Source organism: Heptranchias perlo, chromosome 31 (genome assembly GCF_035084215.1).
Source record: "Heptranchias perlo isolate sHepPer1 chromosome 31, sHepPer1.hap1, whole genome shotgun sequence".
Lineage (NCBI taxonomy): Eukaryota > Metazoa > Chordata > Chondrichthyes > Hexanchiformes > Hexanchidae > Heptranchias > Heptranchias perlo.
Genome location: NC_090355.1, coordinates 34,493,733 through 34,521,391, shown reverse-complemented (window position 1 = coordinate 34,521,391; position 27,659 = coordinate 34,493,733). Strand labels below are relative to the sequence as shown.

The window sequence follows — 27,659 nt, the reverse complement described above, 5'->3', positions numbered from 1 at the left end:
GGCATTGACGCATTTCCTGACAGCTTGAGCATACATGTCCAGCTGAGGGCAGCGACCCTCCGGAGGAGTCCAGTTTGACTCTTTCCTCTTCGGTTGCTGTACCGCGGATCCCTCTGTCTGCTGTTCCGGATCGTTGATTGTCTCATTGGGTTCGCTGCTGAAATCTTGGGGTTTGTGGAAAAATTCCCGGAGCCTCATTCTCCTGATGAATTCCTCTGTGTCCGCCGCGAGACTAATGGGGTCCATTTTGGTAGTGGGGCAGAAATTGAACCCTCAGCTGAGAACTTCGATTTCGTCTGGTTGAAGGGTGTGGTCGGACAAATTGACGATAGACTTCCCTGTGGTTGCAACCATGGTACCAGGGGAAGCTTGATCGATGCTGGTGGTGATGCCGAGTTTCTCAAGCTTCCTGCTCTTGGTTTTCATGTAGGCAGCGTAGTTCCATTGCCTCGTCTGTTTGGCGGTGTCTCGCAGCTGGTCTGCTGTGTCCGGAGTACAGGTTGAGAGTATGGGCTCTATCTTAGTTTCGAGGTTGCGGCGTCTGCTGTAAAGTTGGTGTACGAGATGGCTTTACAGCTGAAGCATTCCAACCCCCTTGAAATAAAGGCCAACATTTCATTAGCCTTTTTGATCATTTTTTTTGGTACCTGAAGGAAGGGAAGAGTGAAAGAGGTGGAGTTCCACAAGTATGTGAAGTCCTGGAAAAGAATGAATTGGAGTAGGAGATGGACTTTTAAAAGTGAATTAAATACATACTTGAATAGGAGAAATTTGCAAGGCTATGGGGGGGGGGGGGAAAAGAGAAAGAGCAGGGGAGTGGGACCAATTGGATAGCTCTTTCAAAGAACCGTCACAGGCACGATGGGCTGAAAGGTCTCCTTCTGTGCTGTATGATTCTATGGTGTGATGGTTTCCACACAGTGAGGATGTTATGAGGAGGAAGAGTGTGGGCAGGATGGCGATAATTGGATGATGCTCATCTTGCAGTCTTCTCTCCTCCCCCAACTTGGGTTGTATTCCCCGCAAACCAATCACGTAATATTCACGGTGTTCCTCAATTTTTGGTTAAATTTTAGCCCTACGCAAACAGCAACCAACATGATAATGTTCGATAGTTTTTTTTTTAATTCATTTTTTTCCGAAACATAACAATTAAACGCTGAGTGCGTTGAACAGAATACACTACCAAATTTTTTCAATTCTAAAATTCAGGTAAAGACATTGAGCAGAATTTGTAAATTTCTTTTTTAAATACAAGTGCACATTTTTCAGGGGAAATATCACACAGTAAATAAACCTTCATTAAAACAGATACACAATCAGGAGCTTACACGGAAGAAATCCAAATGAATTGGCCCCAAAAAAAAACCTCCATAAAGGAGCTCGAGACTTACGATTTGTAGAAGATGCAGGGGTTTCTGTTAAAGTTTGGCAGAGTTTGGATAATGCACCACACTTATGTTTACTGTAACCAAGTGCCATCGGACAGATGACGACACTGGGGGGAGGTGGGAAGCTACTAATCCAAAAATAACAGAAAAAAAGAATGTGATCCCTTTAAATAATTTACTCGTAGTCCAGTAAAAACAAAGTTAGCGTGTAGAAGATAAATGATTTCTTTCCTTGTTTTGTTGCATTTCTGATACATCGAGTTAATTTAGTTGGATTTTTTGACCTGTGTGACATGCAACAAATTAAAAACCTGCCACTCACTGAATGGCCAGCCTCAGGCACGAAATAAGAGCCTACATTATAAGTGATGCAAAAATAAGTTACTGGCTCCTACAGTGCAATATATTCTAGTTTCTATACATCATGCATTAGCAATTGGCATTCATTCCCGCCAGCATCTGCTCTGTAATTTAGTGTCGAGGTCTGTTTCATTGCTGCCTTACTGGCCCTTCTCAAATAATTTAATGAAGACACATAATCAGGTGTACAGGACAGTAATAGGCTATCTATCCCCCCCAGTCCTGCTGACATTGATGGCACACGGTTTGGTACAGTTTACATAGAGTAACAGTCACAAACATATCAATAGCTTTATTGTATGTAGTATCCTACAGCAGTCATAGTGACACCTCAGTACTCGTGAGTGGGGAGTCACTAGCTTTGGTCATTCATGTTTCAAAGGGATTAGCTCTGGTTATAGTGATTGCTAAACTCCACCTCTCTCTGCTCCCTCCCGGGTTCACCCACAGATGCTCATGTCTACATTTTTTGGTTATTACAATGATGGCGGGTGAATGCATCAGCTGTAATCCAACTGAGAGTTGGGTTCTCAGAGGTCAGGTATTCCAATTCGATGGGAGGTAACATAATTATAGCTGCTGCCTCACCTCACACACCTTTCTGCAAAGAAACATCAGGGACAGATGTGGAGTATTTGATAGGGCCTCTCTCTGTTCTGGGAGTACAGAACCACATTAACTCTCCACAAGACTCAGCAATCCCATATCTGAGCCAGGCAGATGTGCAGTACTCCACAGCTGGATCACTGATCCGCCAACCTGGCTCATCAATGGGTCCAAGGAGGGGCAGCCCCCTTCTATTAGGGGCCGGGGTCCTTCCCCACTCTGCTCCAGACAACCCCGCAAGCAGTGGGAAGCTTACCAGTGCTTTCCTTTCCATTGGCCGAGACCACTTGGCCAAAAACTGCCCTCCTGGGGGGAGCCGAGTGCAAGTGTGACACGAAAGGTCGGTTTGACCTGGAGTCACCCGAGTGTCTAATCTCCCTGCCCCCCCAAGCATCGTAGCTGCCCTCACAGATACATCGTGCTGTGAGTCCCCTCCACTCTAACCCTCATATCCAAGAGAGAATCTATTTCAACCAAGGCCTGGCTTTAAAAAAAAGCGATGAAGATTTACAATAAGGCAGATACACAAGAATAATTGTAATTAGGTGAAACAGCTCAGTGGAGGTGGTATTGGTCTCTCTTTAGTGTTAACGTGTCCTGCAGGTCTCTGTGACGTCAACATAACACAATTAAGACACCGGTCATTTCATATCTAGTTATAAATGAACACAATTCTAACCATTTTCAACCTACTTCAATCAACTCTAAAATAATACTGGGCAGTAGCAGAAATAACACCTTCTGTTATAGGTTTATTTTAATGCTCTTTGTTCCAAAACTGACCACCACTGCCATTACTCCCCCAACAGATATAGAGAGAGACAGCGTGCGTGAGACACAAAAGTGTCAATGAGTGAGAAGCAGAGAGAGAGAGAGAGAGACTTATTTGTTATGTCTCATGCAAGGTGTTGAGAGACAGGCAAAATACAGAGTGAGCGCAGGCGTGTGAGAGATGATGAGAGACAGAGTGCGAGAGAGACAGAGTGTGTGTAGAAACTCACAAGGGGAATGTTCTCGAACTGGGATCAATACTGCAGTCTTAGGGCAGTGTCAGTTTGTTTTGCAAAGCCCACTCAATGCAGATCTACCCTGAAATGCTGTTGATTTTTCTTTTACCTGAGTTACGAGCACTTAGTACTATTGCCAGAGCTTAACAGGGCAACTGTATATAAAAAAACCCCAGCTTTTTGAAACCAAAATCTCAAAACTACATTAACCAGAACAAGGTCGAATTTTTTAAAATATATTTCCATTACTTACTTCCCAAACAAGTAAATTTTGTTTCAAATACAAAAACCAGTGTCCTATGGACTATTAGCCACTGAGATATCGATTACATACTTTAAAGTTTGCATTTCCATACACAAGGAATATGTAATACACTGAATCGACACAGGTCTGATGTACACTATGACCCCACAAAATATATCCACAAATTTGAAAATTAAAAACAAATAAAAGCATCATTGTATTCCCAGTCCATAATCTGGAAGCAATTCACCTTTTGACACAATCTTGCCACACAACTGCAGGCGTGAATTCACTCGAGCACGAAACTCAAGGGGGTTAAGAGAACAGAATCTGTGCGGCATTAACAGTGGAATGACCTTTGCCCTCAGATACCGTGAGAGAAATGGGGCAAAGATGGAGGAGAAATGCTGATATTAACCCTCCAGTGACAAAGCCCAAACATTGCCTCCTTAGGCAAGGTTAAGGCTGGAGGAGGCAAAAGCTGAGCTAACATGCAGTCAGAGAAAGGAAATGAAGATGAGCTTGCAAGGTACAAGAACTCTTGTTACTTGGAATTTTCCCCTTGATGGGGGACGGAGGGAGAAAAGAGAGTATGATGGGCTTAGAAAAAAACTGGTTTGGTCCTGGAGTGCAGCACCTGGCTGCTGGTCGAGGACACTGTCCCTTAGTGTCGAGCAGAAGTGTCCAAAATGTGGCTCCTGGGCAGCCCAAGTCCCAGCAATCCAACTCTGAGCCCAGGCAACCTTCCTGGGCTGAGGTTTCCTTATTCGTTGGTTTGTCCCGTTTGAGGGATGAATGAATTGAGGTGTTTAAGATGATTAAAAGGAGTTGAGGGGGTAAATAGAGAGAAACTATTTCCTCTGGTGGGGGGAGTCCACAACATGGGGGCATAATCTTAAAATTAGAGCCAGGCCGTTCAGGGGTGATGTCAGGAAGCACTTCGTCACACAAAGCGGAGTGGAAATCTGGAAAACTCTCCCCCAAAAAGCTGTTGAGGCTGGGGCTCAATTGAAAATTTCAAAATATCGTGCCCTAACAATCTCAGTTAAGAGTTACAGAACCAAGGCAGGTAGATGGAGTTAAGAGATAGACCAGTCTTGATCTAATTGAATTGCAGAACAGGCCCAAGGGGCTGAACGGCCTCCTCCTGTTCCTATGAAAATTGTGGGCCTGGAGGTTTGGAAAGTACTGTTGCCTCAATGGTGGATAAATTCTGAATCTGAACCCCAGAATCTGTTAGTATCATGAACTCGGGATACATGGGGATTAATTGGATTTAAACTCTATACCCGATACCCCCCTCCTCCAAGACTCCCTGTGTAGCCCCTTGGAGAAACGGGTGAACACACCCTGGTGAAATTGGCTTGTACTGTGCGACACTGCCATCCAGTACTAGCAAAACAAAGGCTTTTATTTTTTGGCATTCTGAACAAATCAGAAAGGGCCCCCCCCCGTTCCCCCTCAAAAGACAAGTGACTTCCCGGAGAACAAGGCTGAGCAGTCTGAGAAAGGTGCAACGGGAGAAAGAACGGGCCCCAGAGCATGAAAACCGCACAGAACGCTCCAAATCTTGACATCACATCACTATGACAAATCCTGAAGATGTAACAGTCAAAAAAAAAGACAATTATCTACTGGGCCAAACATCACTGGGCAGAAAATGCAGATGGCTCTAAGTGGGAATATTTTAACTGCAGGTTGTGGATCCCTTGCAGATTCTACCCCCGCCCCCTCCTCACCAGCACTTTAATTTTGATCAGTGGTGCGCTTAAAAGTTGCCAGTGTTCTGTCCCTCTTGTCCACTTAACACTGAAGAAAGTTTCTACTTTGCCTTGCAGTTAACTAGCACTCCGCTTCCAGGCACTTTCATTCAGACTCTCTTAACTTTAAACGTTGCCGGGTTTGGAGAGAAGCAGAGAACTGGCCGATCGCAAGACCAACTGGTACAGTAACTGGCTGGAGAGGCCCTCCAATGTTAGGTGGGCCAAACCCTGGCACTTAAACACACAGCTGGCACTACTGGAGGGGGTGGGGAGATCTGATCAGGAAAGTTGTGCTGTCAGGTGAAAACTGTGGGATGTTGCAAACTTACAAATCACTTGCCTCAATTATCAAAAGATAAACCTCGATATTACACACACTGGACGTAGATTTTTAACCCTGGGATGATTCTAAATACATGCAAACAGTCACCGTTAAAAATAGAAAGGTGACGTTTTCTGACTCATGCATACATTACAAACACAGCTAATTATCGACTGCCTATTAGGGTCTTAGATTTTATGATACACTCACACTTCATTATAGAATACAATCTACGCTAAGAACTGTTGGGATTGTAGCTTTCAAATCAATGGGAATTAAGCACTGAAGGTTTTGTCCTGCCCAGTTATAACGCGTTAATATTTTAACACAGACAATGATACATTTGCACCAGTGTCGGGGCAACTCAAACAAAAATCAAAAAAGTGACCCTGGGTAGCAGATCACACACAAGCCTGTCAGTGATGGCGATGGGTGAATGCTACGCATGTTTGGATGATGCTCAGCTCGTTGACTCATTTAAAATAAAGGGGTTAACCCGGGGGGGTGAAAACAGGTGACAGAGGACTGTTATCCAGACGAGTTAGGTGTTCACGCTCTAGTGTCACCAACAAGGCTGACATAGTCAGAAGGGCAAGTTGCCTCTAACTGAACGGCGGAACAGGTTCGAGGGGCTGAATGGCCTACTCCTGTTCCTATGACTATTGTGGGCTTGGAGGTTTGAAAAGGGCTGGGTTTTTGTTTTGCCTCATTGGTGGATAAATCCTGAATCTGAACCCCGGGGGATCTGTTAGCATCAGGGACTCGGGATATATGGGGATTAATTGGAACAGGGATTTAAAACTCTATACCTGACCACCCCCCCTCCTCAGAGACTCCCTGTGCAGTCCTCGGAGACAAATGTGTGAACACCCGCTGGTGAAATTGGTTTGCACTGTGTGACACTGCCATCCAGTGCTAACAAAAAAGGGAAAGTTGCCTCTAATGGAAATGTCAGGGTGGTTTAGTATTAAGTAGCAGATGGATAGATTAAAGGAGAGCATCAAAAACTCCATGGGTCCAAGTGGTTTAGGACAGTAGAGTCAATCTTCACCAATGTGACTGACAAGCCATGTCAGTATTAGCTACTAAACCTGTCACTTGCACTTTGGGGGCAGGCATTTTAAGATCCAACGTGACAATTTCAGACACCCTTTCTATATACAAACTGCTCCTGTACAGTTTTTGTTGTGTGTGTCAGGCCCTGGTGGGAAGGGGTTCTTTCATAATTTGTAAACATTTCATCACAAGCGTTTAAACAGAACTGTGAATTCTCTGACAACCGTGTTGTTAAGCAAACATAAAACGAGCAAGAGTCGGGGGGGGTTTAAAAGACAATTCGGATTTTTGTGACTGATTCCACGTGACCAATTTGGACAATGTACCCCAAAACCGCTTGGTTTTAACCCTTCTTCCCCCCTCCCCCCACACAGGTAACACCAATACACTTATTAAAAAAATTATAAAGGACTTCAACTGGGAGATTGGAGAGTAGTAGAAAGAAAGCTTAAATAACTGTAGTGATATAGCTACTGGCTCAAATGAGGGTTAATAAATCTCAGTATCTGTGCTGAGTATCAGTCATTAAGCTCTGATACAGCAGCTGAAATTTCAAGGAGCAAGGCGTTCTTGTATTTGTCCAAATCAGCAGCAATTACCAGACCTTCGGCTGAAACCACAATCAGTATAAAAACCCAAATTGTCATTCAAACGTCCCTTGTGGCTGCGAAAGAGTTTTTGCACTGCACTCTAGTGGCACACGGTGACAGATCCAGGTACTGCAGGAAGCCAGGGCAGACCTATAAAATATTGCCCGGGTACCTGAGATTTGTCGTCAGTCACCTCCTGGTCCCCAAAAATACACAAAACTTTCAATCTTTGTCACTGTATTGCTGTAGATACTGAAGATCCAGAAAACCTCACTGTATCCTGCAACACTCCAGGCGGTCAGAAGTTTACAGTTTGCATTTCAAAGCAACATAGCTCAATGTTTTTGGTTCTGTTTGAACAGTACAGATCCAAGTGCCCGATTCAGTGACTGAGCTTTCACCCGTTTATTTTCAAGGTTAAGCTGTCACAGGTCAGGTCCAGACATCTCCATCACAGCACTACAGAGAGTAAACCTCCAGCACTGACAGAGTGTCACAGCACTGTGCGTTTCCTTCCTGTAGCTCTGTGATGAGTGTCATTTATTAATTTATCTCGCTGCCATGTACTTTCATTGGAGAAAAGATCAAAGCTTTCATTCGGAATGCAATTACTAATGTCTTGCTCAGCACCATTGGTGCATATCCATTCACACTGGAGAGAGAAGGGGAGGGAGGGAGGGAGAGAGGCAGACACACACAGACAGAGGGGGAGGGAGATCCTCCCGGGGTGGGTGGGGGGGAAAGAGGGGGGGGGGGGGGGGGTCACAGGATTGCACAGTACAGAGTAAAAGACCTCATTTACCCACACTGCACTGCGGTGTGGAGAAGTTCTCCCAGAAGGCACTGCAGAGGCGGGTTTGGTCACTTTTCCCACCGTACATTTGCTCTGTGCGTGTGGGACGTTTCCTGGAATATCGAGCGGGTTTGGTCTGTTGCTATGCAGCATCCTGGAGCTCCTTCGCTTTCTTTAGGATCAGGTCGACATCAGAGATCGGATAATCCTGGTCGGGGGTGGGGGGAGGGGCAGAAAAGAGAAAAACTGTCAAACATGCCCCACTGGTCAGTGAAACATTTGGACATTCCCATTGATCAGAATACTACACAGACGACGTCTATCCCAATAAAAAGACTTGCATTTATATAGCGCCTTTCACAACTTCAGGACATCCCAAAGCGCTTTACAATGAAGTACTTTTTTTTGAAGTATAGTCACTGTTGTAACGTAGGGAACATGTCAGCCCATTTGCGCACAGCAAGATCCCAGAAACAGCAATGAGATAAATGACCAGTTCATCTGTTTTTTTTAAGTTAATGTTGGTTGAGGGATAAATATTGGCCAGGACACGGCAGAACTCCAGCTCTTCGAATAGCGGCTGTGGGATCTTTTACGTCCACCTGAGGGGGCAGACGGGGCCTCGGTTTAACGACTCATCCGAAAAACGGCACCTCTGACAGTGCAGCACTCCCTCAGCACTGCACTGGGAGTGTCAGCCTGGATTATGCGCTCAAGTCTCTGGAGTGGGGCTTGAACCCACGACCTTCTGACTCCGAGGCGAGAGTGCTGCCCACTGAGCCGAGGCCGACACCTAAATGCAGAACTCACAAACACCAAAACATTGCAAGTGAACCATCCTGGGTCAAATAAGCATTGAATTCAACAACATCAGCGCGGCATCCCTTTCACATGAAGTATGTGGCCCATTTTCGTATTCTGCTAAAAAGTTGAAATAAACTTACCTTTTAATTCTGGTGCTCAAAAATAGACCAAGCCTCCTTTGCCTGTATAGTGCTGTGGTTAATGCAGGCAAGTTACTATGGTAACGACCCATGCTTTCCTGGAGCCGGGATGCAGCTGTTTGAACTTTTCTTCAGCAGCTGGCGCCTTAACCAGGGGAGCGATTGGATCATGGAATCCTACAGCACAGGAGACGGCCATTCGGCCCATCGTGCCTGCCCTTTGAAAGAGCGATCCAATTAGTCCCACTCCCCCTTGCTCTTTCTCCACAGCCCTAAAAATTTATCCCCTTCAAGTATTTATCCAATTCCCTTTTGAAAATTACTATTGAATCTGCCTCCACCGCCCTTTCAGGCAGTGAACTCCGGGATCACTGCATATAAACATTTCTCCTCAGCTCCCCTCCCGCGTGACGTGTGGCTTGTAGCCCCCCCCCCACCCCGAGTCGGATGCGATCTCACGCACGTGCAATAAGTTCACCATCCCACGTACGAGAGCACAACTGAAATATCACATGGTGCCTCTGGCCATGTGCACCTTACAGACCTGAGCATTTAAATAATTCAGACACCATTTCCAGAGGCAAATTATAGGATGGAGTGATTTTTGTTTTTAAAAAAAAGATCGGAAAAAGTAGGAAGCAAGATTTCTCATCTTTCGGTGAAGTAATCCTTATTCTTTTAATTCACAGAGCACCTCACCCGTAAGGAGCTGAATCCACACGCCCTCCCCCTCCCGTGACCTGGAAAAAGACTCTCCAAGTGGGAATCATGGGCTAATGATTCTCCGAGACTAATTTCCACACTTACCACTCATCGTGTGGCTTGCAGCTCGAGTACTATAATTTTGCATGAGTTAAATTCCAGTCTCTGACTGTTGATAAAGTCACAACAACAACTTGCATTTATATAGCACCTTTCATGTAGTAAAACATCCCAAGGCGCTTCACAGGAGTGATTATCAAACAAAATTAGACACAGAGCCACATAAGATGATATTAGGACAGGTGACCAAAAGCTCGGTCAAAAAGATAGGTCTTAAAAGGAGGAGAGAGAGGCGGAGAGGTTTAGGGAGGGAATTCCAGAGCTTAGGGCCTAGACGGCTGAAGGCACGGCCGCCAATAGTGGGGCGAAGGAAGTAGGGGATGCGCAAGAGGTCAGAGATGGAGGAGTGCAGAGATCTCAGGAGGGTCGTAGGGCTGGAGGAGGTCACAGAGATAGGGAGGGGCAGTCACTGTTCAATTCCGAATGCCGCAGCTCTCTGATGAGGAGTCACAGTCCTGGGGAGTCGAGCCGTTCGAGGTGGTTGGATCTCTGAGCACGTATACTTCAGATACTGAAGGTGTAATGTGTTTGATTCCCAGACAAAGAGCATTGCCATATCAAGGTGTCAAAGGCAAGCAGATGCTCCTTAAGGTAACTGCTTCGCAAAAGAGCATGAGTTAGAAGGGCCTTCTATTTCTTCATTGTAACCATTTATCAATGTAACCGTTTCAGTAGCAATCCTTCAGGCCCCATTACTGAGCCAGGCTGGCTGGGCAGTCATCAACAGCGGTCAGTTACATTCTCACTCAGGGCTGGGTGGGGGGGGGGGGGTCAAGAGAGGGTTATTGGGTAGGCAACTTCTTAAAATAAACTACAAAACTACAACGAAAAGAGCCTAAAATGAGAACCGTCCCAAGCAGTAAGGGTTGAATTATAGAAGTTTACAGCACAGGAGGCCATTCAGCCCATTGTGTCTAGACTAACTCTTTGCAAGAACACTCCAAAACTAATCCCACTGCCCCAGGTTTCCCCAGAACCCTGTATCTTTCACTGTTTCAAGTATTTCTTCCACTTTTCCTTCAACTGTCTCTGCCTCCGTTACTCCCTGCGGCAAAGCATTCCACGCTGCGACAACCCTTTGTGTAAAGCCTGGACTAGTAACCCAGAGAATGAGAGTTCAAATCCCACCGTGGGCAGTTTGAGAATTTAAATTCAGTTTAAAAAAATCTGGAAATAAAAATCTGGGATCAGTAAAAGTGATCATGAAGCTGTCGGATTGTCGTAAAAACCCAACTGGTTCACTAATGTCCCTTTAGGGAAGGAAACCGTCTTTACCCGATCTGGGTCAAAATGTGACTCCAGTCCCACACCAACATGGTTGACTCTTAACTGTCTTGCTAGGCCACTCAGCTGCATCACCACTTTCTCAGGGCATCTTGGGATGGGCAATAAATGCCAGCCTTGCCAGCGACACCCACATTCCGAGAATGAATATTTCAAAAAATAAATTTTTGCTAATCTCTCTCCTTACTCTCTTAATGACCCCTTGTCACTGACTCACCAACTAGAGGAAACAGTCTTTCGCTATCCTCTCCATCAAAACCCTTTATAATTTTAAAAACCTCCTTTTAGTCATCTCTGCTCCAGTGGAAATAGCCCCAACATCGAGTCTCTATCTCACAACTATAGTTTCCCATCCCGAGTACCATCCTAGTGAATCTACACTGTACACTCTCTATGGTTCTAATGTCCTTTCTACAACAGGGTTCCTAAAACTGCACACAGACCTCTAACTGTGATCTAACCAATGTTTTGTACATTATCATTACCTCTTTACTCTTCGCTCCTATTTATAAAACCCAAAATGCTATTAACCTTTTTTATGGCTTTATCTACCCACACTTTCAGTTAATTATCTATTTGAACCCGTAGGTGTGTCTGTTCACCCACACCCTTCAATGTCTTTTCACTGACTGTATATTCCCATTCCTTGTTTTTCCTCCCATTGTGGATCACCTCACACTTATCTACATTAAACTGCAGCTCCCACTTTTCATTCCATTATGTCTTCCTGAAGCCTTTTGAAAGAAAGACTTGCATTTATATAGCACCTTTAACGTAGTAAAAACATCCCAAGGCACTTCAAAGGAGGATTATCAGACAAAATTTGACACCGAGCCACATAAGGATATTAGGACAGGTGACCGCAAGCTTGGTCAAAGAGGTAGGTTTTAAGGAGCCTCATAGAGGAGGGAGATAGAGAGAGAGAGAGAGAGAGAGAGAGAGGTGGAGAGGTTTAGGGAGGGAATTCCAGAACTTAAGGCCTAGGCAGCTGAAGGCACAGCCGCCAATGGTGGAGCGATGAAAATCAGGGATGTGCAAGAGGCCAGGAGTGCAGAGGGTTGTAGGGCTGGAGGAGGTTAGAGATAGGGAGGGATTTGAACGCAAGGATGAGAATTTTGAAATTGAGGCATTACTGGACCGGGAGCCAACTTTCACGATCTCAGGACGTCTGAAAGCGCTTTACAATTAAGTACTTTTGTAGTGCAGTCACAGTTGTGTAGTATTACAATCCTCCTCACTGTTTTTCAACCTCCCCACCCTACCTTTGTGTCATCAGCAAATTTATTTTGTACTCAATCCATCTGATATTTGGAGGTTCCCCACTGCTGAACCATTGCCCTTTTAGCTAAATTTTGGCCAGATCCCCTCTCATCTCACTGAACTTTATCCTTTCGCAGTCCAGCGCAGTCACCTTTGACTGTTTATTATCCTTTTCCATTCTCACATTGACCTTATGTTGTGGTTGCTATTTCTCAATTCTTCTCCTACTCAACACCGTTATTGGCCCCACTTCATTTCCCAGGGTTAAACGAAGCCACGCTTCTTCCATTCTGATCAAGGAAGCACTCCTGCATGTATTCTAGAAATTGTGACCACACGCACTACTTTTATCCCAGTCCATCTTGGGATAGTTAAATCACCGAATATCATCTCCCTGGACTGAATGCCGATCTCCCTCCGCTATCTAATCTCTGCTGTTTGGTGGCCTATTATGGACCATTTTTCTTCCTATTCCTCAGCTCTAACCAAACGGAATCTATCTTAACACAACTCCCTTGAAAAATCTAGTACAGAGGAATAAAATAAAATACAACCTGATAGAGGTCTTTAAGATTATGAAGGGGTTTGATACGGTAGACGTAGCGAAGATGTTTCCACTTGTGGGGGAGACCAGAACCATGAATATAAAAAGATAGCCACCTAATAAATCCAATAGGGAATTCAGGAGAAACTTCTTTACCCAGAGAGTGGTGAGAATGTGGAAGTCGCTACCACAAGGAGTAGTTGAGGCAAATAGCATTGATGTATTTAAGGGGAAACTAGATAAGCACATGAGGGAGAAAGGAATAGAAGGATACAGTGATAGGGTGAGATGAAGAGGAGTGGGAGGAAGCTCATGTGGAGCATAAACACCAGCATTTATTCAGCATCTTTCACGACTTCAGGGTGCCCCAAAGCGCTTTACAGCCAATGAAGTATTTTTGAAGTGTAGTCGCTGTTGTAATGTAAGAAACGCGGCAACCAATTTACACATGGGAATGTCCGATAATTACGGATTTAGATAGGGACAAAGATGTGCAAATGGTATTAAAAATCCACGTGAAAAGGACAGTTTGATTTGACTTGAATAAATAGTGAGCTCCGCCCCCTTGCAAAATTTAATTGAAACAAAGTGAGCAATGCTATAAATACAAATGTTCCAACTTATTTAAACAATATCTAAATGTTAGTGATTGTGAAAGCCGGTGGATCTCCCCTGGCATTGCTCACAGAAAATCAAGATAAAGCACACTTCCCTCAGAGTACATTAGTGGGTATCACTATGGGGATTACCTGCAGCATCCGGAACTCGAGAAACTCTATCTAGTGGATGAAATGTTCACATTTACAATGTAATCTTGTCAGAGTTTATTTAAACTCTGACAAGTTTACACCATAAATGAAAACAGAGGAATTTATAATGGTAAAGTGCACGCGGTCTTAAGATTTAAAAAATATTATTTGATCTCCCGCATCGCATACAGGGATGCGAGACCAAGTGCAGTCTTCAGAGGCAGTGGGGATAGAAGGTGGGGGATAATTGGACCAGGGATTGCAGACATAATTGAGTCCCCGTTTGAGTCATTCCTTTTGTCCTTATTTTTATATTTCCATTATAAATTCCTATGTCCGCGTTTATAATAGTAAATGCCTATGTGAACTTGTCACACTGTAATTACATCCTCCCACCAGTGGTGGCACTGCAGCATCTCCACTGGCAGAGTGCGCAATTATAGCGTGACGTTTACATATGCAGTTGCAACTATAAATGCGGAGACAGGAATACATAATAGGAAAAATTGACAGGGAGTGTGCCGGATGTATGATTGTAAATAATATTCTATTGAGATGGGGGATGGAGTGGGGGAATGGAACTAACTGAATTGCTCTTGCAGAGAGCCGGCATGGACTCGATGGGCCGAATGGCCTCCTTCCGTGCTATAACCATTCTATAATTCTATGAAAGACAGGTACTAATGAGTTGGACACTTCTTCAGCCTGTACGAGAAAATCCTACGCTTAAGAAGAGGCAACAGTGAAAATCTTCCTTTAAAAAAAAAATCACTGAGGTGACAAGTTAGTGATTGTAGACGGCAATTTTAAAAGAAAATATTTTTTTTTCAGCCAGCTTTCCCCAGAACAGCTTCATTTCCACAGGAATAAATTCCTATCGACTCTTGTTGGACGTGTTGCTGTCCTTTCTGAGCTGTTTCTCTGCCAAATCTTTGTGTGGCTCTACAGAACAGAGGCGTGCTCAGGTAAAGTGTGTGATTGTCCCAGTTCCCATCCCTGTATAAACACCAGTTGTGTGTTAACACATCTGGACTAACGACAGGAACTAGAAAGTGGTGTTAAACACACTCAGGATCATACTGGTGCACAAGTCAGGCTCCTAGACCTACTGGTGAAGTACCTGTCTGAAGCTGTGATTGATGCATAAGTGCTGGAGACACAGCTGCATATTACTACTGACAAACGTTATTACAGATAAAAACAGGAAATGCTGTCAACACTCAACAAGTCAGGCAGCATCTGTGAAGAGAGAAACAAGAGTTGGGCCGTCCACCTTCTACCTTGAACGGAGGCCCAACCAATCCCCATCCACCACCACCCTCCTCCGCCTGACCAAACTTCTCACATTGAGCAACTTTTCCTTTCACGCTACTCACTTCCTCCAAATAAAAGGTGGCGCTATGGGAACCTGTATAGGACTGCCTTTTTGATACATGGCACACTCTTTGTTCCAGTCTTACTCTGGTCCCCTCCCTCACCTCTTTCTCTGGTACATTGATGACTGTATCAGTGCCTCTTCCTGCTCTCCCCGAACTGGAAAATGCCATCAACTTTGCTTCTAACCTCCGCCCCCTTCCTCGTCTTCACGTGGTCCATCTCCAACTCTTCCCGCCCCTTCTACATCTCCATTTCTGGGGATAGGCTGCCCATCAATGTCTACAAGCCCACCGACTCCCACAGCTATCAGAAGAAAACGACCATGTTTCTCTCTGTGGCTCAGTGGGTAGCACTCTCGCCGCTGAGTCAGAAGGTTGTGGGTTCAAATCCCGCTCCAGAGCACATAATCCAGGCCGACACTCCAGTGCAGTACAGAGGGAGTGCAGGAAGTACTGTCGGAGGTGTTATCTTTCAGATGAGACGTTAAACCGAGGCCCCGTCTGCTCTCTCAAGTGGCGTAAAAGATCCCATGGCACTACTTCGAAGAGCTTGGGAGTTCTCCTGTGTCCTGACCAATATTTATTCCTCAACCAACACCACTAAAACAAATTACCTGGTCATTATCACATTGCTGCTTGTGGGAACTTGCTGTGTGCAAATTGGCTGCCGCGATTCCTATATTACAACAGTGATTGCACTTCAGAAGTACCTAATTGGCTGTAAAGAGCTTTGGGTCGCCCTGAGGTTGTGAAAGTTGTTGTATAAATGCAAGTCTTTCTTTAGATGTTGCCTGACATGGAGTATTTCCAACATTTTCTGTTTTTATTTCAGATTTCCAGCATCCGCAGTATTGTGCTTTTGTTTAAGTGCTCGATTTATTAAAGTTTGCCGAGTCTATTATTTTTTGAAATTTGAGCCAAATGAAAGTGAGGTAGACATTACACAAAAGGAGAAACTATCAACGCACTTCAGTTGTGAAAGACGTATCTCTCCCACCCTCGTCAAAGCATCAGCAAACTATAAAATGCTCGAGATTCCGCGCCCCCCCTCCTCCCCCGCAATGGCCTTTTTGAAAAGTCACATTATAGAGATTTCTAATACTCACCAAATACTGGTGCTTTTGGACAGTGAAATCCCCCACCTGCTCTCTGGAGATGGGACACAAAGATACTTCCCAGCGTGCTGCCTTTCGAAAGGAACCCAGTGTCTGATGAGAGGAAGTCACTTATCAAGTTTGATGAAAATAGAATCATTTTGTTCATGAGAATAGGAAACTTATTGAGGTGACAAGTCGGACATGGGAGTAATAGGAGTATGCACAGACAGGCAGAGACAGACTGATACACACAGGCAAAGACAGACATATGCACAGGTAGACAAACACACACAAGCAGAGAGTGAGACAGGCAAACAGACACACACACAGGCAAAGATAGACAAACATACAGGCAGACACACAGACGCACACAGGCAAAGGCAGACAGACACACACAGGCAGAGACTGAGACAGAAAGAACAGTCATACACACAGATACACACAGGCAAAGGCAGATAGCCACACACAGGCAGAGACTGAGACAGAAAGAACAGTCACACACACAGGCAAAGGCAGACAGACAAGCACATGCACGCAGAGACACACAAACTCCAGTATGAAGTACGTCCATTTTTGATGAGAGAAAGTTATAGGTTGAGGTTTTGTAAAAATCCAGTACGACATTATTAAGTTATGGAGAAACAGGACAGAGATCTTGGCAAGCTCACGTTAAACAGGTCTGAGGACAGCAGGTCACTAAAGGTCTGACTAAACATGTTTTTGACCTGGTGAGGTGACAGGTAAAGGTGTACGACAGATCGGCAGTTTAAAAAAAAGTCACCACCTTCCAGCAGCAAAGACATCGGAGAAACAAAGGCAACATGAAGTGTTTGAAGGAAGACAGAACGGAGGGGAATTTAAAAATAGGGAAGAAAGAGGGAGAAAAATGATCCTAACTAACATTTCCGATTGTTAACTAGCAGATTCCCCTTTATAGGGAGTGGATTTGTTGCATGACTTGACACAAAATCATTCTATAATATATAAACACACATTTAGGACGATATGGCCGTTTTTTTACTATGACTGTGAAACTAAGAAATAACTTTTGAGAAGGAGTTTACCAACATTTCACCTCCCCCACCCCATGAGATTGAGGCCACAAATCTTCCCCCCACCCCCGCAATTGTACAGATCGTTTTCGGATTACAAACGAAGGCTGTACTGGAGCTGCTACCAACATCTGGTAAGCAAGGTAGACACAGCTGGTAAAATTACACTGGCGTACCCACCCTGGTTTCTCAATCTGTTTTGGGACACTGCAATATTCTCTGTAGGTTTAAGGAAATCACTTGCTCTAAAAATTTTACGGTTTATATACATATAGCACAACAGAATAAGCAAAAGGTAAACGCCACAAACTCACTTAAATCCAAATGATTTTAAGTACAAGTCACTTCTCTTATCTGCAGTGTAATCATACAAGGTGAAATATCACTCAAGATACAAACTTCAGACCAGAATCTCAGTTCAGGGGTGTTGAGATTCACTTTTAGACTTCATCCAATAGCAACTTTAACTAACCTTAAACCTAACTTTCCTCCCCCATCTCATTTTTTGTTCTGGTTCAGACTCCCTCCTTTTTAAAAAGGTATTTTATCACACTTTCCTCCTTTTTCCTGGTTTATCCACTCCCACCTCCGATTCTCAGGCTGAGGTTATTCCTGTTGCCACACCTTGGCCAGTCTCAAACTGACCAGCAGGTGAGTGTGCAACAGCTCCCTCCAATCCCTGATCAGAGCTCCACCATGGCACGGACTGGGAGCCAGCATGTAATGGGCACCTGGTGCGAATCCAAGCTCCCCCACTCCATTGCACATCTTGGTGCATCTGAGAGCTACACTGTTTCCCCGCTCCCTCCATTGTTAATCTCTCATTTTTAGGTCACACACCAGACAACACTTAAGAAGCTTGACACCATCCAGGACAAAGCAGTCCGCTTGATCGGCAGCCCGTCCATCACCGCCACCACCCGCGCACCGTGGCTGCAGCGTGTACCATCTACGTGATGCACTGCAGCAACTCGCCAAGGCTTCTTTGACAGCACCTCCCAAACCCGTGACTTCCATCACCTAGAAGGACAAGGGCAACAAGTCCATGGGAACACCATCACCTCCAAGTCACACACCATCCTGTCCTGGGCATATATCGGTTGTTCCTTCATCGTCACTGGGTCAAAATTCTGGAAACTCCCTGACCTAACAGCACTGTGGGAGCACCTTCACCACACAGACTGCAGTGGTTCAAGAAGGCGGCTCGCCACCTCTGTCTCAAGGGCGACCAGGGGTGGGTAATAAATGCCAGCCTTGCCAGCGATGCCCACACCCCGAAAATGAATTAAAAAATATCTTCTCACATCAGCCTGCTCCTAAGACTCCTCCACCAAGGCTGCTTGCCAACCAGCCAGCGTCCAAGAGTTGACTGGGGATAACTTGCTTACCGGGAATCGCTTGTGCCTGAACAACAGGTCTCTGGTCAACTACCTTCCCTTTTGAGTGTTTGGCTGGTGTTGGAAACTGGCTATTACGGGAACTACAGGCAAGAACCCACTTCCGCAGTGGCACAGCCCCTTACAGCACTAACCGCGGCGCTGGCACCTTACAACACAACTACATCACCATTTCACTGGCTTTAGACAACACCATGGGTTGGAAATCCAGTCACTACCCACATCCAGCAGCAGAAATCACAACTCTTTGCACCAACAGTACTGCGTCGTTGGAGATCAAATCCTTTCCAATTTTCTCCAGTAAACTGAAACCAAACTGAAAGCTCCAGAGGGACAGGCTAATGGTGGGAGAAATCTGGACAAATCCAGTCTAATACAGGACCCGTTGGACAGCAACAATAACTGGCATGTACAGAGTGCCTTTAACATGGTAACAGTATAAAGGTGTGTTAAGGAGGAGGGTAATTTAACAAATAGATAAAAGGAATAAAGGGACAGAACACTTAGCCTAAATGGGAGAGTTAGGAGAGGTCATCAAAAGCTTGGTTGAAATGATTGGCTTTGAGAAGGTTTTTTATAGCTGGAGAGAAGTGGAGAGGTGGAAAGGGTTAAGGGAGGGGGTTCGAGAATGTGGGGTCAGGCAGCTGAAGGCTCCACCACCAATGTTGGGAGGGGAGGACGCACAGAACGCTGGAGGTGGAGGGCACGGGAAGGGATGCAAGGCTGAGGGAAGTTGCAAAGATACAGTGGGGCACGGACATGGAGGGATTTGAAGACAAGGACAGGGGACCAGTGTAGGTCAGCGAGACTGCGGGGTGGAGGGGAAATGACGGGCAAGGGCACTCAGCATGGACCAGGAGGTGGGCGGAAGAGGGAGGTGGACAAGGAGGACATTGGAGAAATGGAGTCTAGAGATGACAATAGTGTGGCAGTGGGAAGGGGCGGAGGTGAGGGCGATGTTGCAGACTTCTGCCGATTTCACGCACAGGAACTGTACCACGGCAGAATTATTTTTCTGATGGTCATCCTTTCAGCTGGCTAGATAAAAATAATCATAGATACTTACAGGACAGGAGGCCATTCGGCCCGTCGTTCCTATGCTGGCTCTTTGAAAGATGTCTAATTTAGTCCCACACCCCAGCTTTTTCCCCATAACCCTGCAAATTAGTCCTCTTCAAGTGCATGTCCAATTGCCTTTTGAAAGTTCCAATGGAATCTGCTTCCATCACCCTTTCAGGGAGTGCATTCCAGATCTTAACAACCCTCTGTGAGAAAAATTCTCATTTCCCCTCTAGTTCTTTTGCCAATGATTTTGACCTCTGGTCACCGACCCACTTGCCAGACGAAACAGTTTCTCCCTACTCGCTCTATCAAAACCCCTCATAATTTGGAATGACTATTAGGTCTCCCCTTAACCGTCTCTGCTCGGAGAACAATGGCGGCTTCCTCAATCTCGCCACATAACTGAAGTCCCTCATCCCTGGTCAACCTCTTCTGTACCCTCTCCAGACCACAACATCCTTCCTAAAATGTGGTGACCGGAATTGTACACAATACTTCAGCTGAGGCCTAACCAGTGATTTGTAAAGGTTTAGTATGACTTCCTTGTTTTTGTATTCAATGCTCCTGTTTACAAAGCCAAGTATCCCTAAAGAAAGACTTGCATTTATATATTGCCTTTCACATCCTCAGTTTACAGCCAATTACTTTTTGAAGTGTTGTCACTGTCGTTATGTAGGTAAACGCGGCAGCCAATTTGCACGCAAAATCCCACAAACAGGACAAGACGAATGAGATGTTGGTTGCTGGTTGATTATTGGCCAAGATGCTGGGAGAACTGCCCTGCTCTTCTTCGGGTGGATGTAAACGATCCCATGGCTTTATTCAATGTCTCATCTGAAAGCGGCCTTGGCAGTGCAGCATTCCCTCAGTACTGCACTGAAATGTCAGCCTGTGTTCAACTCCTGGAGTGAGGTTTCTGATTCAAAAGTGACAGTGCCACCAGCTGAGCCAAACAGACACTTGTAACATAGTAAAACATCTCAAGGCGCTTCACAGGCGCGTTCGCAGACAAAAATTTGACACCAAGCCACGTAAGGAGATATTAGGACAGATGACCAAAAGCTTGGTCAAAGAGGGAGGTTTTAAAGAGGGTCTTAAAGGAGGAGAGAGAGGTGGAGAGGTTTAGGGAGGAAATTCCGGGCTTAGGGCCTAGACGGCTGAAGGCACGGCCGCCAATGGTGGAATGAAGGAAATCAGGGATGCACCAAGAGGGATTTGAACACAAGGATGAGAATTTTAAAATCGAGGCATTCCCAGACCAGGAGCCAATGTCGGTCAGTGAGCACAGTGGTGATGGGTGAACAGGACTTGGTGTGAGTTAGGACGCAAGTTTTGGATGAGCTCAAGTTTACGGAGGGTGGGAGATGGGAGGCCAGCTTGAGAGCATTAGAATAGTCGAGTCTGAAGGTAACAAAGGCACAGATGAGCTGAGGCAGGGGCGGAGACGTTCCCAGTGTCTGGGGGAGATCACAATAAAAGGGAAGCGAGCACAACATTCATGATGCTCTAGCCTGTACTGGCAGGCTAAAGTTCTTCAGCCACCAGTGGACAGAAACCATGGCTCCCTGCACTTCCAGCGATGGAGACAGCACTACCTCCAGGGGTGCTTGTAGAAACCGCCTCTGCAGGTGGATCTCAGGGCGTTTGGAGGCAGCAGTTACTTTATTGTGCCACCAAGGTCAGGACTGCCAGCTGCAGCAGCGCATTGAGCGCTACAAAAAGAGGCAAGTGTTTGTGCTGGGTGCAGCTCATACCTCCTCAGTAAGGTAACAGAGAGCGCCTTTGGCCGAGTCAAAAGGTCAAACCCACTCCAGACAGCTCCGGCGAGTGAAGGCAAGAGCCCCGGCTCTGGAATGATGTCCAGCTGGATACTCATGACTGGTGGGTGTGGGTGGCTCCCCCCCCCCCCCCATTGTATAGGTTGTGGGAGCCCATAAGGCCCTCCCACCGTATAGCACTAACCCCCCCACTATCGGCCGGTATAAAGATGGTTATGGCCATGGAAGCAGCGTTCACGTCACGGCCTGTCAGACTGTTAATCAGCCTGCGAGTCCTTCCACTGTTCTCCTAGGGAGGAACTTGCAGATACGACACCATCTAAAGAAGCAGGATACATTCTGGCATCAAACCTATTTTGTTGCGTCATTGAAAACCTAGAGAATCTCAAATGTAATTTTATAATGTGATTATATCTTTAATAGGATGAAATTGCCTCACCTGTAGCAGCCTCATGTTTATAGTGAAGTCTCCAGCAAGCAGCTGATCCCGAATCAAACTACAAGAAAAACAGACAGCTGTCATTAACATGCAGTGATCGATTAAAAAAATCTTGTCCAGCGCACTCTTCCCACCACTCGCTCTTAATCACAGTCAAATTTATGATATCCAAAGTTATTTAAATCTATCCAAATATATTTACCACCGATTGGCAGATTATATTGGTTGAATCCCAGTCCGCATTTCTCAAAACCAAGTAAATTACAAAAATCGAACAGCTCCACGTGAGCTGTGGGAACGTTGGAACCTTAAACATTGATTCTTAAAGTTAGGATATTTTGCACTTTCCACCTCCGACATTCCACTCTCTTTCGTACATAAAAACCACTCTTAAAATGCTGTGTTTCAGTTCTCGGTCTCTCTAAGAATATATCGGTTCTACAATGTCTCAAACAACAACTTGCATTTATATAGTGCCTTTAATGTAGTAAAAACACCCCAAGGCTCTTCACAGGAGCGATTATCAAACAAAATTTGACACCGAGCCACATAAGGAGATATTAGGACAGGTGGCAAAAAGCTTGGTCAAAGAGGTAGGTTTTAAGGAGCGTCTTAAAGGAGGAGAGGTTTAGGGAGGGAATTCCAGAGCTTAGGGCCTTGGCAGCTGGAGGCACGGCCGCCAATGGTGGAGCGATGAAAATCGGGGTTGCGCTAGAGGCCAGAATTGGAGGAGCGCAGAGATCGGAGGGTTGTAGGAGGTTACAGAGAGAGGGAGGGGCGAGGGCCACGGAGGGATTTGAGAACAAGGATGAGAATTTTAAAATCGAGGCGTTCCCGGATCGGGAGCCAATGTAGGTCAGCGAGCACAGGGGGCGATGGGTGAATGTGACTTGGTGCGAGTTAGGATACGGGGCAGCAGAGTTTTGGACGAGCTCAAGTTTATGGAATCTCCAGCTTGTTAATTGTCTGTGAAACAAACCCAGGGTTTTCATCCAGAGCCTGACCTGCAATCGACCCCAACAGTCATTTCAAGAATGCGGAGCCTTAAAGCCACACACACCTACGTTCTATTTCACGTGGTATAAACATTCCCATCTTGACAATTCACAGTGCCGCCCTCTCACTCACTGTGAGCAACACCAAAGGAGATTCTTTCGTACATCAAATATCTTGAGACGCATCTGCCAGATATACAAATTGTTCTGTCACACTTCAAAAACTTCGCCACCGTTCGGGAAAGCGCTGAAGTCAGAGGCAGAGTCGCAAATGGCAACTTAAAAACAACTGCACAGGTCTGGAATGCACTGCCTGAAAGGGCGGTGGAAGCGGATTCAATAGTAACTTTCAAAAAGGGAAGAAAAGATAGATCTTGCATTTATATAATGCCTTTCACACCTCAGGACGTCCCAAAGCAATTTACAGCCAATGAAGCACTTTTTGAAACGTAGTCACTGTTGCAATGCAGGAAACGCGGCAGCCAATTTGGGCACAGCAAGATCCCACAAACAGCAACGTGATAATGACCAGATAATCTGTTTTTAATGATAGCGGTTGAGAAATAAATATCGGCCAGGACACCAGGGAGAACTCTTCTTCAAAACAGCGCCCTGGGATTTTTACATCGACCTAAGAGGGCCTCGGGTTAACATCTCATCTGAAAGATGGCACCTCCAACAGTGCAGCACAGTACTGGCACTGGGTGTGTCAGCCTGGGTTATGGGCTCAACTCTCTGGAGTGGGACTTGAACCCACAACCTTCTGACTCAGAAGCGAGAGTAGGCTACCCACTGAGCCATGGCTGACACACAGATTGGATTGGGAAGATGCTTGAAAAGGAGAAATTTGCAGGGCTATGGGGAAAAAGCAGGAGCAAGTGGGACTAATTGGTTAGCTCTTTCAAAGACCCAACAGAGGTATGATGGGCCGAATGGCCTCCTTCTGTGCTCTACAATTCTACATGCCGTTATTCTGGCTGCTGCTCCCCAAAATAAAGTAGCTGCTAAAGTGAATCCGCAATATATAAAGTGCTATTATTTTTTTTAGATCAGACAGTCCTGAGACTCAATTCCTTCACAATCTGCTCTCGCCAGCCCAGCGTCTATCTTAGTGGGTAACATGAGCGAACTTCTGATAAAACAGGCCAGGCAATACTACGAATTTGAATGACAAACAACCCTGGGACTCCCCAACTTTTACAGACTAGGCCTGTATTCCCTCAAGTATAGAAGATTAAGGGGTGATCTAATTGATGTGTTTAAGATGATTAAAGGGTTTGATAGGGTGGATAGAGAGAAACTATTTCCTCGGGATGGGGGGAGTCCAGAACAAGTGGGCATAACCTTAAAATTAGAGCTCGGCCGTTCAGGGGTGATGTCAGGAAGCACTTCTTCGCACAAAAGGGAGTGGAAATCTTGAACACTCTCCCCCAAAAAGCTGTTGAGGTTGGGGGTCAATTGAAAATTTCAAACCTGAGATTGATAGATTATTGTTGGGTAAGGGGATTAAGGGTTACGGAACCAAGGCGGGTAAATGGAGTTAAGATTTAGATCAGCCATGATAACCGAATGGCGGAACAGGTTCGAGGGGCTGAAGGGCCTCCTCCTGTTCCTACGTTCCCCTGATTTTTCACCAACACCAGTAAGGCCGTGAGTTTTGCTACTTACATCAGCATGGCGCAGCAGACCAGGATGAGGAAATCGAACCTGTCGATGTCTGAAAAGAGGGAATCCCATATTCGGATGACGTCGGGAAGGAGGAATTCCTGGGACAGTAGCAGCGTGAGCCAGCGGAAGGCAAAAAACTGCGGCTTGATGCTCTGCTCTTGCTGAAGCATAAAATGTACGAACAGGCGTCAATCACAAGGCACCCATGCCCGAATTATTCAGGTCAGCTTCTGAGAACGCACGCACAGTCAATTCGTTCAACTGGTTATTACACATAAAAATATGTACGTCCGCCTACTTCCACCTCCGTAATATCGTCTGCCCCAGCCCATCTGCTGCTCAAACCCTCGTCTAGCCCTTGTTTCCCCACGTGCCCCCCCCCCCCCACCCCGGTGTCCTGGGGCCATCATTTATCCCTCAACCATCATCACTAAAACAGACGATCTGGTCATTTGTCACATTGCTGTTTGTGGGATCTTGCTGTGTGCAAATTGGTAGCCACGTTTCCTACATTACAACAGTGACTACACTTCGAAAATTACTTCACTGGCTGTAAAGCGCTTTGGGATGTCGTAAAAGGCGTCACATAAATGCAAGTTCTTTCTTTCTTTATAAGCTAAGATCCCTCAAATCTTCCACTCCCTTGAATATCTATTCAATTCTCCTTGAAATTTTTCCACTATCTGGCTCTCTGGGCAGTCCATTCCAAATGCGAAAAGTAGTTAACTCTAAACGGTCGATGCACCTTCCCGTTTCTAAGCTTGAGCCCGTGTCCCTCGAGTGCGTGGCAATCCTCAACAGATTTCTGGGGTTCCATTTATATGTTCCCCTCATGCAACACCATGCCTTTATATAGGGCCTTTAACGTCCCAAGGCGCTTCACAGGAGCATAACCAGAAAAAATTTGACACTGAGACACATACGGTTTTAAAAGGAGCGTGTTAAAGGAGGAGGGGTTTAGGGAGGTAATTCCAGAGCTTAGGGCCCAGGCAGCTGGAGGCACGGCCGCCAACGGTGGAGCGATGGAAATCGAGGATGCGCAAGAGGCCGGAATTGGAGGAGCGCTGCGATCTCGGAGGATTGTAGGGGCTGGAGGAGGTTACAGATATAGGGAGGAGCGAGGCGAGGCCACGGAGGGATTTGAACATGAGGAAGAGAATTTTAAAATCGAAGCTTTGCCAGACCGGGAGCCAATGTCGGTCAGCGAGCACAGTGGGGTGATGGGTGAATGGGACTTGGTGCACTCCTCACTGTCCAGCATTCTCCCTCCAATACACCGTTTCTTACCAGTTTGAGATACAGATCCATGTCCTTCTCCTTCAGCGTCGAGTAAACCTTTTCCATTTTATAAGTGATGCCGCACTGCGAGTCATCCAGGCTCTTGATGAAATTGTCCCTGATTTCTGACATCAGGCTCGTGAAGCAGAAAAAGGTGTCTGCCTCCGCATGCTCTGGATAATTCAGGGAAAGATGTAAAGCAGAATGCCTTTATTTCCTCCAAATTCCTAACAGAAACAAAAACATCCGCACAAGTCGCTAGCACTGCTTCAAATCGGCACCGGAATGGGAAACTCTGAATAGAACGTTTAATCCCTTGAAGGCTGCAGTAGCTGCTGTGCCACACAGACTAGGAAGGTCCCGGTTTCAACCTCAGGTCAGCGCTGAGTTAACTGGTTTCACCTGGGGCACCAGGTGGGGTTCTACATTTGGCCTCAGCACCCCTAGTTTTGGGGGGGGGGGGAAATCCATCAGGGATCGCGTTCCTGATTGTTACCCAGCGACTCCTGATGGGAAGAACGTCCATGTGTGGATGTCCAATGAGGACAGGGTTCTAGCACAGCTGTGATGAGCCTCGTGGGCAACAATCTGTCGAGATAAACACATCAGGGAGAAAGGAATAGAAGGTTATACTGAGAGGGTGAGATGAAGCGGGGTGGGAGGAGGCTCGTGTGGAGCATAAACAACGGCATAGACCAGTTGGGCCGAATGAATTTACAGCGCAGAAACAGGCCAATGTAATGAAGAATGGGTCTCTGGGTGAGGTCACAGAAGGATGCTGGTACCCATGCTCCAAGGGAGGGGGGAGGGGTGGAGCGGAGGAAGGGGGAGGGGTGGAGCGGAGGGAGGGGGAGGGAGAGGTTTTCATTGCACGACATAGCCTCTCTGGACCTCACCTTTCCACTCAGTGTTAGGGTCCGTAGCAAAGGTGTAGTAAACGGGTCCCACAATCTCGTTCATGCCCTGAACGTAAGCGATTCCTGGGTTCAGCTTGGCGTAGATGAATAGGATTCTCTCGACCACCTCCCAGTGAGCCTCGCAGCCATTGGGCAACACTTCGTATTCGTTGGCCGAGGTCGTTTTACGTGGGGAGGAAACCTGTCAAAAAGAGCAGAGAGAGAACGTGAGGGAAGCAGCTGGAGGATGAAGCTGATTAACAGATTTTAATAAAGGAGGGCGGAATAGGTAGATCATTGTGACAAAACTCCGACAATAGCTGCACAGGTCCTGTTTTGTTTTCTTGAAAAATAGTATTTTGTTATGTCGGCCTTTTTATGCGCCAAGCGTAAGAAAACATTATTTCAATACAGAACAGCTAATACGGCCAGAAACAAGCCGTAAGCGTTCGCAACCATCTTCAGCCACGAACGCCAAGTGGATGAACCTTCTCGACCTCCTCCCGACGTCCCACCATCACAGATGCCGGTCTTCAGCCAGTTCAATTCACTCCACAAGATATCAAGAAACAGCTGAGTGCACCGGACACAGCCAAGGCTAAGGGTCCTAACAGCAGCCCAGCTGTAGTGCTGAAGACCTGTGTTCAAGAACTCTAGAAAAGAAGGTGGAGAGGTGACCTGATTGAGGTCGTTAAGATAATGAAGGGGTTTGATGAGGAAGATGAAGAGAAAATGTTTCCACTTGTGGGGGATTCCAAAACTTGAGGTCATAAATATAAGAGAGTCACTAATAAATCCAATCGGGAATTCAGGAGAAACTTCTTTACCCAGAGAGTGGTGAGAATGTGGAACTCGCTACCACAAGGAATAGCATAGATGCATTTAA

The 27,659-nt window shown here is 45.9% G+C and overlaps 1 protein-coding gene across 2 annotated transcripts in view; it reads right to left on the bottom strand.

The window, feature by feature from the left end:
- Positions 1–1,107: 1,107 nt before the first annotated feature.
- tbc1d13 (TBC1 domain family, member 13) overlaps positions 1,108–27,659 on the bottom strand; it is a 41,480-nt gene continuing 14,928 nt past the window's right edge. The window contains exons 8-13 of one of the 2 annotated variants that reach the window (XM_067969959.1): positions 26,774–26,975; positions 25,887–26,050; positions 24,600–24,760; positions 21,937–21,994; positions 16,218–16,319; positions 1,108–8,340 (exon numbers count right to left, since the gene is read on the bottom strand). In XM_067969959.1, coding sequence (XP_067826060.1) covers positions 8,275–8,340; positions 16,218–16,319; positions 21,937–21,994; positions 24,600–24,760; positions 25,887–26,050; positions 26,774–26,975 — 753 coding nt within the window. In that variant the 3' untranslated portion in view covers positions 1,108–8,274. The remainder of the gene's footprint in view (positions 8,341–16,217; positions 16,320–21,936; positions 21,995–24,599; positions 24,761–25,886; positions 26,051–26,773; positions 26,976–27,659) is intronic. The other variant, XM_067969960.1, reaches the window with a different exon arrangement.